At 38.3% G+C, this 13,733-nt stretch overlaps 1 protein-coding gene across 2 annotated transcripts in view; it reads right to left on the bottom strand.

Annotated features, from left to right (window-relative positions):
* Window positions 1-2,634: 2,634 nt before the first annotated feature.
* LOC137620739 (26S proteasome non-ATPase regulatory subunit 4-like) overlaps window positions 2,635-13,733 on the bottom strand; it is a 109,227-nt gene continuing 98,128 nt past the window's right edge. For both annotated transcript variants that reach the window (XM_068351116.1, XM_068351117.1), the window contains exons 9-10: window positions 10,260-10,345; window positions 2,635-3,193 (exon numbers count right to left, since the gene is read on the bottom strand). In XM_068351116.1, coding sequence (XP_068207217.1) covers window positions 3,002-3,193; window positions 10,260-10,345 — 278 coding nt within the window. In that variant the 3' untranslated portion in view covers window positions 2,635-3,001. The remainder of the gene's footprint in view (window positions 3,194-10,259; window positions 10,346-13,733) is intronic.

Below are 13,733 nucleotides of genomic sequence, written 5' to 3'. Positions count from 1 at the left end.
CGTGATCCTTTATTTTTTCATCCTTGTATAACTAAAGTGCTTGAAGAAGGTGATGTGAATGAAACCAGCAAGAAAGACAAGACTGTTAGACAACAAGAATTGCAGAATGCTGTGCGACTGCCTATTTTGAGACTATTGTTGGCCAATTTAGATCATTGGGCTTTAAATCCCAATTGGACCTTATTCATTGGTGCTGCTTTAAACACAATATCTGGTGGCGAGACCAAAAGTATTTTTGAAAATTTGGCCAAAATGTATGCTAGGGAATATACACCAGGAAGTGAAGGTCATGTCCTAGATGTAGCTCACACAGTAAAAATGACAACGCACATCATTAAATGTGATAAAAAGAGAGTAGATGAAAACAAAACCACATTTAGTTCTATTCTGGTGAACACAGCAGAGGAAGTAATGCCCAGCTGGATTGATTGTAATCGTGGATGTTTTTTGCTTGTAAATTTGATTGAAACTGAAATGGAAGATGTAGTCTTAAAAGTTAAGAGAATTATTAATCCTCACAAAGAGAAGCTTTTGATACAAAAGTTCAAAGGAGCAGAAATTTTACTAAGTAAATTGTAATTTTTTCTTTTACATTCAAAGTTAAAATTATTTGGTTTCAGAAATACCACTGCCTCCATGGAACTAGGAGCATAGATTATTTTTTCTTAACAATTGTTGTATTCTTGCTCCACAGTTTGTTTAGTTTATTATAATTTGCTTCTAGTTATGCATTGTAAACAATGTTATAGTGGTTTTTTAGGTATACCTTTTATCTTATTTGGCAGTGTGTATTTGAAGCAAGGAATTTTTTTGAAGCCCATTTATTATAATACAGAATGGTCATTGTACTGTGGGTTCACCAAACTTAATGCTGTAATTTTTGTGTGAACATGCAAAATATTTTGTTAATGTATATTATAATCAATATAAATTATAATACTTCATTTCCTTAAGCATTTAATTTTTTGACAAGGATTGGATTTATGAATTTGAACATTATACCAAGCATTGGGTCCTGAAAGACCAATCAGGGCAAAAATGCAACTGGGAGACCCCCAGTTGCTTCAAGATGTAAAAGTTGAAAGGTCACACAGCTAAATTGAAGAAAGGAAGAGGGAAAGAAGACTGAAGTGCAGATGCAGCTTGATATCAGAAGGAACATTTACAAAGTCAAAATACCTTTAGCGAGTCACTGCAAATAATTTATTACTTAATTGTTATTAACTGCTTAACCCTAGCCATTTAATGTTCTATACAGACAGTTCCGAGTCTTAGCTCTTTCGGTTCCCAATGGTCTTGACTGATTTAAGGGGATCGGTCGGCTCCATGGTTTTTTGACAACTTTCAGAAATTTAAAATAGGTTTTATTGCTTCTATGTATGCGGAAACATATCGTACATGCTCTTCAGAAGTTTCAGCCAATTATTTTTATAAATAACGAAGATATAGCGGGGGGGGGGGGTCTCTCTCTCTCTCTCTCTCTCTCTCCTCTCTCTCCTCTCTCTCTCTCTCTCTCTCTCGAGGGTAGGTAAATGAAAACTACCAGCTACGAGAACATCAGCAAAGTTTCCTAAGACAGAGAAATTATAATGCGTTTATTTACTTGAAGTTCGTATGTAGATTGTGCTTTCACAACGTCCTCTGGAAGTTTATAGCAATGCCAATGTTACATAAGGTGATAGAAAGAAGAAAAAGTAGTGGAGAACAAGAAAAAAAGAACCAAGAAAGAGGAAATATGAATAAGAGTACAAAGCTGAAACCTGCTAACTAAAACACTGGCAACAATGTGAGATCGCTGGCAACTCGTAACATTAGGAATAGTAAACTGAGGGTTCAAATACCTCGTTTAGGGTGCATTTATGTACGAATAAACAATAAGACTTATCATAATAATATCTTGATTTCTTCAAGAAAAGCAAAAATTTGTTGCAATTCTTTGGGCACTCATAACTCAAAAACATACTTATTCACACTTAGGTACATCATAACTCAAAAACATACTTATTCACACTTAGGTACATTTTTCTCACTTATTTGTTGTTCGATATTAGAGAGAAAGATAGCATTGAAAAGAATTATGAAAATTCCCCTAGACGAGGAAAAAAAATAAAAATTCATTTAAAAAACAAAGGAAAATCAAAATTCTGTCTGACAGAATTGTTAGGCTGATAGAGTAGTTTTTATGGTATAAGTTTCAATACAATTGGTATTATAGTAGTGGGGAAAAATGTACCTAATTTTTTTTCTTTTAAACATGATTTTTGCTAACAAGTCCAAAATTTTTTGATCAAATGACTCTAAATTTTTATATGATGAAGTTATTATATATGTCCAAAACATATAGAAATGGTGTAATTTGGATCATTAGAAAAAAAAAATGGCAGACAGTCCCCTTAACAGAAGTATTTTACCAAGTTTAATTTTCTTCTTTAATAGAGCAGCTACCATATACAGAATTATTTTTTTTACAAATTTCTCTGGTGTGTACTTAAAGATGTCCTATATTTTCTATGAACTTACATTTTCTAGTAATCTATAATTTTGAAGAATATTCTGTACACATCAGTGAGGGTCAGAATTATAAGTGTGTAAAATTACCTTATCTTATACAATAGTAGGAAAAATGAAAGAAGCTTAAACATCATAATTTATTACAGTAGCATAATGATGCATTTCACAAAGTCCAAGAATTTAGTAAACAGAAAATTACCACTATTCACCTCTGAATATAGACAACTAGAGCTGAGCCCCAGTAATCAGAAATACATTTACAAGCTGAAAAGAAATAAAACATGTTTACAGTATAATTTAGCACTGCTTTAACCTGAAAAGCTTTAAATAAAGAGGAATATTCCTGTTGAGGTTATAAAGTTACTCTACAGGTTCAAGCCTTTCGGAGTTCATCCTTAAGAGTTACTTAAAGTTTGTACAGGTCATTCACAAAAGAAAGCCCTTACTGTATAAAAAATTTCTTAAAATATTCCTAGTTAATGCATTGCAATTATTTTTTATCCTTATCTTCCTTTTTATCTTTATCTTTCTTATCTTTGTCTTGCTGTGTAAGAGACCCAACAGCTTCTTTTACTACTTGACTTTGAGGATCTACACCAGGTAAGTTTTGTAGTACACTCTCCAGAAATGCTGGATCAGCCATCACTTGTGAAAAGTCTTGTTCCTCCTCCTCTTTCTTTACCTGTAAAGCAATATAATTTCATTTTAATTTTCAGGTGTAAAGTAATATACAAAGTTGGTTGAAATTTGCCGTAACACTGATACTGTATATATAAAAAAAAAAAGCAGCAGCATACACTAATTTTCTGGCTTTTAATTGTTGTTCTTTAGAACAAATGCTTCATGTTTCAACCTGAATGGTTTAAACCAACTAAAAACCTGATTTAAAAAAAAAAAAAACCTACCATAAATGATGTTCGGTTAATTCTCCCAGTGATGGCTTCATTCTGTACTAATGAATGTTCAGTGCAGCAACCCCCTTGCCCCAGCTAGCATTTTTCCATTCACTTTTAAATTATAATTTTTATTCGTTTCTGCCCACAGTTATGTGACAAATTATGATCAACATTTTTCAGATATAACATGAGGTAGTTATGATAACCTATAATGTTAACTATTGTCTCAAAACTATTAATTATATTCAATTTTATACAAGCACGAGATACTTAAAGTTATTGGGCTGGCTCACAGGTTTGCTCTTAAACAAGTTAAAAACTGGATAAGGCGACGGCGAGAACAGTACTCGTATAAGTCGGAAAATATGAGGGAACGGATAAAAAGAAAAAGGGCAGGCTTGAATATATGAATTGGCCTGGCATTGGGGTATAGAAGGCCATTCAGGGCTGGAGTAAACACGAGGGAAAGCCACAATGCAGCTAGGTGAAAGATACCTCTAAACCTTAAACCCCATAGGGTGTTAGTGGCATCATTACTGAAGGGTTTTTGCTGTGTACCTTTGGCCCTTAGCTCCATCCACCTTTCAGACTACCCCTTTACTTCCGTTCCCACTTCATTTCTTAGCATCTTGCTGTACAATGTACAACTTTTCATACAAATTTTAATTTGTATTGTTTATATTGCAGCTCTTGAAATCAATAAGGCGGTAGTAGTTACTATGGGGGGGGGTTTACCCAACAGGCCAGAGTCCTCTCTGTAACCTTCAGCCTAGGACTTATTAGGAGAGAAGTAAAAGTTATAGGACTTGCAGTTTGTATAAAAACTTGAGATTTGTTCCTACAGAAATACAAATCCTTGTCCTTTAACAGCAGCCTTAGTTTTAGGAGGTATTAGGTCCTTATAACCAAACTGGCTGTTTTGTACAGGTGTGATAGCAATGACTTCTGTCAACCTACTAAGTAACGCAGCATCATGGCAGCCGGTGTTAGGCTCGGTCACAACCCGGGACTGGTCGACAGTCAAGGCAAACCTACATTCACGTGGAGGACACGTCAAAATGTATGGTCATTATGAAAAAAAATATTGCATGCATTTTGCCATCTTCCATCTCATTTGGGAAGATAGAGAAACTTTTAAGTTTTTTTATCCTGTGTCCAACCAGCAAATAACAAAAAGACTGTTGCACTCCACAGAAGGGGAAAAAAAATTAAAGGGGTAGTAAATTTACCTGTTATTCTAGGTTTACATAATAAAATTTACCTCATTCTAGGCTTACATAACAATCATTTTCTTGTGACGAGAGCAGATTGTTGTCATTTTTGGGCTCAGCCATGTTGTCCTGATGGAAGGTTCCTTTAGGTAGCTTTCTAAGGGATATTTGGCTACAGTGATACTCCCAGAGAATTAACCACAGGTTCCCAGAATTCTAACTCCAGGCGCGAGTATCCTTGATATAACTTTTAAGGATATCGCATAATATCGGGACGTATTTCTTGATACGACACATGGCAATCTTCACCCTAAATAGATTTTACACTTAGAGGGGGGAAGAGTGGCAAAAATGAATGGTAGCCGTTATCAAGGTTACCCGGTGGATACGGCATAACTATTCCTTTAAACGTAGTCATTTAAGCACAATGTTCTCCCACGTTGCTCGTTGTTACCATTTTCAAGGAATATTACCAAGCAATCTCCAACATCGTCATCCTCTGGGAAGTTGAGTATTTAATCTTTCCTGTGTATAATTTTTGGCTCCCTTCTCACAGTTAAATTAACAATTTAGGTGTGTTAAGCGGAGCAATGCCTTCACCGGAGGCGGCCATTTTAGGACCGCTGTCGTACACCATAAACGCTTTATTTATTTAGTAGTACAACGTTCCCGGTATTTAGCTATAAAGAAATTCTAGCTAATTAGGCAAAATTATACTAGTGAAGATAAGATATACACGTAATATTTTCTCTTTCGAATAAACGTTTCCATTGTATACGATAGGGCCTCGGTGGTACTAGCGTAGCCGAGATCCCGACTCGAGTTAGGCTAGCCTAACGCGTTTTAGTATACTTTAGTAACGTTATCCCCACCGTTTAACCTCTAGTATCGTTTTTATTAATTCGGTCGGATATAGATATCTCCTAGAATTACTAGCATAATTCAATACTCTTCTCTTTTAGAGGAATGAAGATAAACCGCTTTGTTCAAAATCCGTTTATTAGGCTGATCTCCAAGAATTGTAATTCTGACAGTAGATCCAGGAAGTCAAGTCTGGACTCTGCACACGAATCAAAGTTGATCCTCCATCTCCTAGCCTGTAGGAAAAGGAATTTTGATTGCCTTATGAAGACCAACAGAAGCAGTAATGTTCTTTCCTTATTGCTTCCTTTGCTGTATGAGGAATTATAGTGTCCTCCCAGAATAGGGAGGTAAGTCATCTTAAAGGTTTCAGAGTCATGAACAGATGTGTTCTACATTTTGAATAAACTTTTAACAAGGTGATGGAGATCACCAATTCTTCAGAATGAATTGTGGGACTGGCAAAGTCTTGCTGTATCTTATTTGCCTTGTCATGATTGACTAGAGTATTCAAAAGCATTTGAAGGTTGACCATTTATGTGCAGTCTGTTCTGAGCATGGTAACTGATAGCCGTGTCCGTCTTGAAGGGCATTTGGAGAACCAAGCATTATGTCTGATGACTAGTCAGCAGTTCAACTGTCAACTATTTCATTCTAAAGAGTAGACTGTAGGAGTCCGTAAACCTTCTTGGAAACCCTGTATTGCCTCTATTCCTAGCAGTAGGGGGCCTAATTTTTGGTAATTCAAGGGCAATACCAGTATGCAGGTCTGTAAAGTTGTTGGTGTGTTGCTAGACAGTCTGACGCGAACATCCCACTTGTAGGAGCTGCTGGAAGGACTGATTTCCATTGTCCTTTCTGCCTTGACTTTCCCTACCCCTCTACCTAGGACAGGTGAGGATGAAAGGATGGGGTGCTGTTCAAGCCTTTCCTTGAGTGGAAGAGTCTAGAGGAGCAGACTGAACATATACGTCGCGGGAGTCTTCCTCAACTTCCAATAAAGGTACAATGGGGATCTCAAAACAATTATCCTTGAAGGGCCTGGACTCTTAGTGGTAACAATTGATACAAGAGGAGAACTATTCTTACATGTCAGCTTCCTCCATGGGAACCAGGCTGCAATCCTTGTACTAACGTGTTCTGTAAGTGTATTAGGATGTTATTCTCCAGCAGGGTCCGTACCATTTGGGAAAATGTCTATAAAGAGACCAGGAAACAGGATCTTGTGCAAGGGAATTACTCAGAGGAAAATTTAATTGCCATACTAAGTTGCTGTAAAGGTAGTTCAATCTGGAATTCTCGGAAGTGGGAAGCTGAAAAGGACAAAATCAATCTTCTTGCAGCAGGATTCACTAGTTAGGTCTGATAGAAGACGGGCAGTAATAGTAGGTGTTCTGCACCACACAGAAGTGTATTTTCTGGAAGAGCGAGAGCGACGTTCTTGACACAAACCTCTTGTGTCGAGTATGAGGAGGAACATACAGAGATGGTCTTCCAAAATGGATATGTTCTTGGTACAACTGAGGCAGCACTCGAATCATCTCATGTGGAAATGTTCTTGGTATGTACCCGGAAGCTTGAAGCTTGACTTCATGGAACATCCCTGGAATGTCCCATTAGAGAGGGCCAAAGCCATGTTCTTTTGCTTTGTCTTAAATGGAACCTCGCACTAGATGTAAGGGAGAGTTCCTGTACCACGTATCAAAAATGATCCTGTGGAGGGTTGGGACTTTGTACAGTGCTGCTCCACTCTGGAAATCATGCAGAGAAATGGTCGATGTCCTTTGATACTCTGCCCAATCAGTAGCTTTGTGTCCTGGTGACTAATTCCTCTTTGAAGTGGCATATCTGAAGGCTGAACAACAAACGAGGAATAACATGCAGGAACAAGTTAGGTGATGGTGGAAAGCAAGTGCATTCACCTTGGTTCTTTCTGTCGATCTGCACTACAGGCAGTCGTTGACTTACGACTTCGACTTTAGAACTACTTTTCGCTGTGATAACATCATTAGTACAGTATGTCCGAAATAGTACACTTATAGGACAAATATTTCCTTTGAAATATATTTTCTTGTATAAAGATGAACTGATATATCTTGAAGAACTGATTTATCTTAAGATGAACTGATTTATCTTGAAGAACTGATTTATCTTAAGTTAGTATTTTCACTTTTACTGATAATATACAGCATCCATTTACAATAAAAATACATTAAGAAAAGATTTACTATCTGTCTAGTTCATGTCATATGTCTGGTAACGTCATATTACCAGCGGAAAGCGAGCAGGCAATAGTTATTTGCTTCCAATAAGCTAATGATTAGTACTAGTATCCCCAATTAAGTAATAAAAAGTATTTTGTGGGTCTCTATCGGTTGTTATGAGTACTACTTGGTGTGAATTTGACTTCACTAGTTTTATTTTATCACTGAGAATAGATTGATATTATCTAACAAAAGTACAAATATTTTCTTAGAAATAATATATTTTCTTTTACATTATAAAAATTAAACAATTTTGCTTAGTAGCATTTTCTTTCATTTCTTGGAAGAAAAAAGAAAAAGGTTTTACATACTTCGCAAAGTCATTCTATGCCAAGTTCATATCACATGTCCTGTGATGTCATATTTCGGGTGGAAGGCGCACTGGCAAACCGAATGGTTTCCTTTCAGTGTTACCAAGAAATCTTATTATTCCCATAATTGAAACATCAAGAAACGATATCAAATGTTTCAGTGGTCTGTATCGGTTCTGAGAATAGTACTACTTACCGTAAACTTAAGAAAAGAAATCTGATGGCGTCATGTTTCTGACAGAAAGCGAGTGGCAAATCAAGTATTTCCTTTTGATGCGTTAAAGAGTAACATTAGTATTCCCATAATCGAAATATCAAGTAATGATACAAAGAATTTCTAATGTCTAAAGAAATATGAAGATTTGACGGTGATTTAAAAATAAAAATGAGAGAGAGAGATTCATATGATAACTAATAAGAGCTATAAACGAACTGTATGGAAACTGATATCCTTTAACATAATGGTGCCGATGTAATATTCATTATGAAGATATTGAATAAGTTAAAATTATATATTCAACAATTGCATTACAGTAGCGTGACCTTGAGATCAGCTGATGCCTACCAAAAGTAAAACAAAAGTACTTATTGATTATTGAAATACTCCCGAGATTTAAAACATAGAATACAATCATGCTTTAATAACCCACTACTACTCTAAATGTCTAATGAAATATGAAGGCTTAATAATGAACTAAAAATTAAATACTGTAAGAAGTTTTAACATGAACTACGCATGCGCGCACACACGCAGAGACAATGTATTCGTATGAAAAGATAATAGCTGTAGACTTGTATAAAAACTATATCATGTAACATATAGGTGCTGATGTAATATTCCTCACAAAAATACTTCAAATTATATCATCAATATGCATTGTTATTCATATATGACCGTTCTCTCGATATGGTAGCGGGACTTTCAGATCAGCTGATCACAACTGAAGGTAAAAAAAAAAAAAAGTTGGTAATTGTTGATTGTTAAAATGATTCCAAAACTGAAAAATAAAATACAAAATTTATTTAATAGAGCATATGCTATCCTATGAAACAAATGAAATGATGATATACAGAAAGAAGATGTTGAAAAATATGACGGATAAAAATACAGCACCATTCCTAATTACCTCCCATAAGTGTGCTCGGTTCCACAAAGAGCAGGAAGTACCAAAATTTCCTTGATAAAGACTGGCCCTGGCACTTGTGTGACATTCTAGTCCTCTGCTTTTTTCTTTTTACTTCTACTGTGCCTCCTCCTCTAACAGAAGCAAATAATGAAGCCTTGATCTGGGCTTACCAAAAAATTAAATTAAGTCATCCTTGGATTTCCCCCTTGAGAATCAAGACTGAGACAACTCAAAAGCCAGGATACCAGAGGAACAAAGGAGAGGTTCAGCAGATTGTTCAAGACTTGAGGAAGATGCTGAAGGAGATAAATTTCTCTTGTATTTCTTCCTCCTCTTGCTGTATTCCAGCCACTCCCCACACGGTGATGACTGCAGTTATAACCTTTGCAAGAGGGGCATAAGGAACAAGGATCCACAGAGGACAGAAAGGGAAAATTATAATTCCTCCATTGTGATCCATTTACTTCAATATAGATATTTAGCCATTTCCAATATAATCTCATTTGCTGTTTTCAATTCACATTCACGAAGATCTTGGAATTTTGTTTACAGCTAACATTTAACAAATGCCTGCTAAGTACAATATGTTAGATGTTGCAATGTATAATGAACTATTTGTACATATACAGTATATATGTTTCAAGTGGTATTGTATTTGATCGATTGATTTTTTAAAATTTTAGAGATGTACAGTGCAGTATATTTTTATGTGGTCTCAAGTTTGATCTATTATTTCTTCATAATGTTCAGAGTTGTATTTTCCCCTGAAATTATGTAAAGGTCTTCTGAACACCTGTTGCATTACCTCATTAAAATAGAATCTGATGACATTCTCAGGATCTATAAGTGCACAAAAGGGAATATTGAAACACTAAAAAAAAATATAAAAGGGAAGACCAATTGAACGGTAGTTCATTAGCTGATGGAGAATATAAATGTGCCAGTACTGTTACAGTACAACACGGGTGACGAAAGCGATTAGTTTGTGGGCAGGCTATTAAAATATGGAAGAAACTCATTTTCTCATCATGCAAAAATCTGGCTAGGAGAAATAGACTTTAGTTTCAAATTAAGTTACCTTTGGCTTCTCCTCTGATTTTACTGTAGTACCCTTAGCGCCTTCATCTCCAGGTTTGTCAACATCCATGGGTTCATCCTTAGGTTCTGAAAGATGAGCAAACATATTTTTTAAAATACTGCACAGGGTAGATTAAAAATATAAAATTCTAAAAGTACCTATTAAAAAAAAAAAAAAATGACATTTTCACACCCAATGTTGACAAAGAAAATGTTTGAAATTTATCAAGTAAAATTTAAATTTGCATAAAAATGCAAAAAAAATTAATAGATTGGTAAACTTTAAATTTACAAAAAAGGTTTGACTGAATTACAACACGAAACTGAGCTTTCATCTCGTGTTTAAATTAACATTTTACCACTAGTATTTTTAATTAAACCTTGGCATGAGACAAGTAGGGAATAGTATTAGAAATGTATTAAAGTGGAACCTCTAGATACGACCTTAATTCGTTCCAGGGCCTAGATCTAATCGTATGTTGGAGCAAATATTCCCACAAGAATACACTGTAATTTGTATAATTCGTTCTACAGCCCAAAAACCTATGATAACTCCTTAATAAATTACTACACATAATTATGCACAGCAATAATATAATTACAGTACATTGTATAAGAGAGATGTAAAACAAAATAATTATAAAGAAATAATAAATAAAAAGGGGGTTTTTATTGTCACTTTACCTTAGAGACAGGCCAACGAAGGTGTGGGCTTTGCTACGCAAGAGGAGGCGGACGGTCGAAGAGGAGGAAGAGATGGTGACTGCGATAACATACAGTAACTTACTCTTAACTTAGCTAATTTATTTTTATTTAATTTTTATATTTTATATTTTTTTTACATATTCTTTTTTTACTCTTTGATTTTTAATTTTCATCACTTTCACTCACTTCAATCTTAGTTTTCTTTGCCTCACTTTCTTTCTCTTCATCACGATCACTAGACCGCTTTGTAGATTTTTTAAAGAAACTATCGAGAGAAAGTTGCTCGGTACGGCTTTTCAGAATTTTTCTGAAATTGGTTAAGCAGACATCATTGAATTGCAAAACTACACGGCAAGCCTGAAGTTTCTGTGGGTGATACTTATCAATAAAGTCAACCACGTGTTGATGATGTGCTAGCATCTCTTATTGCAGCCGAACTTAAGATGTGCTCTACCTCCTTGATCTCCTCCGACTCACTCAACTGCGCCTGGAACTCATCATTCTGCATGGCATGCAGCTCCTTGAGTTCCTCGGTGGTGAGCTTTTTATGATGCTCCTCGACAAGTTCGGTGATGTCATCTTCATCGACCTCCAGACCCATGAACTTGCCAAGAGATACAATCTCTTTTACGTCTTCCTCTACGGCAAGCACAGGTTCAGGTTCGGGGCCAAAACCTTTAAAATCTCTGGGAAAAACAGCATCAAGCCAAAGCTTCTTCCTCTCCTGAAGGTACTTCTTGACAGCAAGGCCAAAAACTTGGTTTATCCATTCAACAAAGAAGTGCCTTGTAACCCAAGCCTTAGAATTAGCATGCCAGAAAACATGCAGCATGTCCTTATTGACTCTATGTGCCTTAAATACCCTAGGGTTTTCGGAATGATAAACCAATAACGGCTTGATTTTTCAGTCCCCGCTGGCGTTGGCACATAGGGCAAGAGTCAACCGATCCTTCATAGGCTATGTCCAGGCATTTTCTTCTCTTCGGCGGTGATGTATATTCGACTAGGCATCTTTTTCCAAACCAGACCGGTTTCATGACAATTGAAAACTTGCTGCTCTACGTAGCCTTCATCCTCCACGATCTTTTCAAACTTCTTAACAAAATCGTTAGCAGCCTTGGTGTCCGAACTGAAGCCTCTCCGTGCCGAACAACTGAATGAATCCCGGTCCGACTCAAATTTCTCGAACCAACCGCGGAACGCCTTGAATTCCTCCGTCGAAGGATCGGTTGAACTCTCCCCCGCTTCAACCCCAGAGCCTGCCGCCTTCAAGTCCCAATAGATAGCGTTGGCCTTCTCGCAAATGATAGTTTCAGTGATCGTATCGCCAACAATTTCTTTGTCCTTTATCCATATTAACAAAGGACACTTCATCTCTTCTAGGGTAGGGCTGTGAAATTTTGAAATAATGGTGATCTCCTTCGATGGTTTGACTGCTGTAATGGCTGCCTTCTGCTTGGTCATCGAGATCGTAGACATATTCCGGCCATATTGTTTAGCCAGAGCACTCACACTGTGCTCATGTTTTTCTACAATTTCTTGCTTCAATCCTAATGAAAGCATTGTCTTCTTTCTTTTCTCACCACTACTAATACCTGTACCGAAACTAATTAAACCGATTATACGTAAAATAAAAAATTACAACTACTAAAGGGAGGGCTAGTGAGGGCCTCTGTTGTACAGACGCATCCACCAGCCTGTTGAGGCTCGAGAGACAAACCTCGTCAGTAGAGGGCTCCGGTTTGTCCACCCTCCTGTATGCAGAAACCTCCACTGGTGGACCTTCTTCTCCGACCTCTACCTTCTCCGTTGGGCGTCCCAGTTCTTGTGACTAAGGACCTCCGATGGGAGGAGCCGCACGAGGAGGAGGCATCCTCCTGGAGTGGTCCAGTCCCCTCGCTTCAGGCAGTAGGACGGGCATCGCCGCTGGAACGGAGGCCTCCGTCCTGGATCTATCTCTCCTTCCGGTGGACCAGGGATCTGCGGGCTTGCCCGTCGAGGAAAGGTGTTTCTCCCGTTCTGGACGACTCATCGAAGATCTTGAGGCCGGGACGCGGCTGCCAGACTGAAGGGGCGACTCTCCCCGCTGGGCGGGTGGAGTCCGAACCTTCGCGGACTTATGCCTGTCCCTTGGCGCCTGATGAGACGAGTCCCTCTGTCGGTCATACTTCCTTTCGTCGACAAAACCTACCAGTGAGCAGGGCCTGCGGCGCCATCCCAAGGTGCCCGCTACTGCTACAGCCCCCAGGAGTTGGCTATGGGGGATGGAGACTCGCACCCATTCTTCCTCCGGCGAAAGGCTTCTCCTGAACTTCCTCCTGGGGGATCTGGAACGTCTACTCACGTGGCGGGATCATGAATGGGAGCGCGAGTGAGATCGCCTCCTGCGGGACCTATCTCACCGCCTCCTATGGTCTCTCGGGGCTTCGTCTTCCGATGAGTAGGAGTAGGCCTCGACCGAGGAGCCCGAAGACCTGTAGGACCTCGTTGGAGGGCCTGAATCTTGCTGCGTTGCTGGTGGTTCTGCATGGGTTTCAGCCGGCGACTAAGGCTCCATGAAGTCTGCCGGGAACGTAGCTGAAGGCGTTGGAGGGGAGCGGGGGAGCTCCTCGCTGAGGAACCAGGTCTCAAACTCCTCTTCCATCCTCAGGGGCGATCTGAAGGACGTCTTCGGAGGCGCCCACACGAGGGTGTCTGATGGCGGCGAGTCGTCCTTCTCGGCGACACCCTAGGCTGCTGACGCACCTGAAAAACCTGCCCAAGAAGCGGG

The sequence above is a fragment of the Palaemon carinicauda genome, chromosome 27 (assembly GCF_036898095.1).
Source record: "Palaemon carinicauda isolate YSFRI2023 chromosome 27, ASM3689809v2, whole genome shotgun sequence".
In the NCBI taxonomy this organism is placed as follows: domain Eukaryota; kingdom Metazoa; phylum Arthropoda; class Malacostraca; order Decapoda; family Palaemonidae; genus Palaemon; species Palaemon carinicauda.
This window is presented reverse-complemented; position numbering and strand designations above follow the sequence as displayed.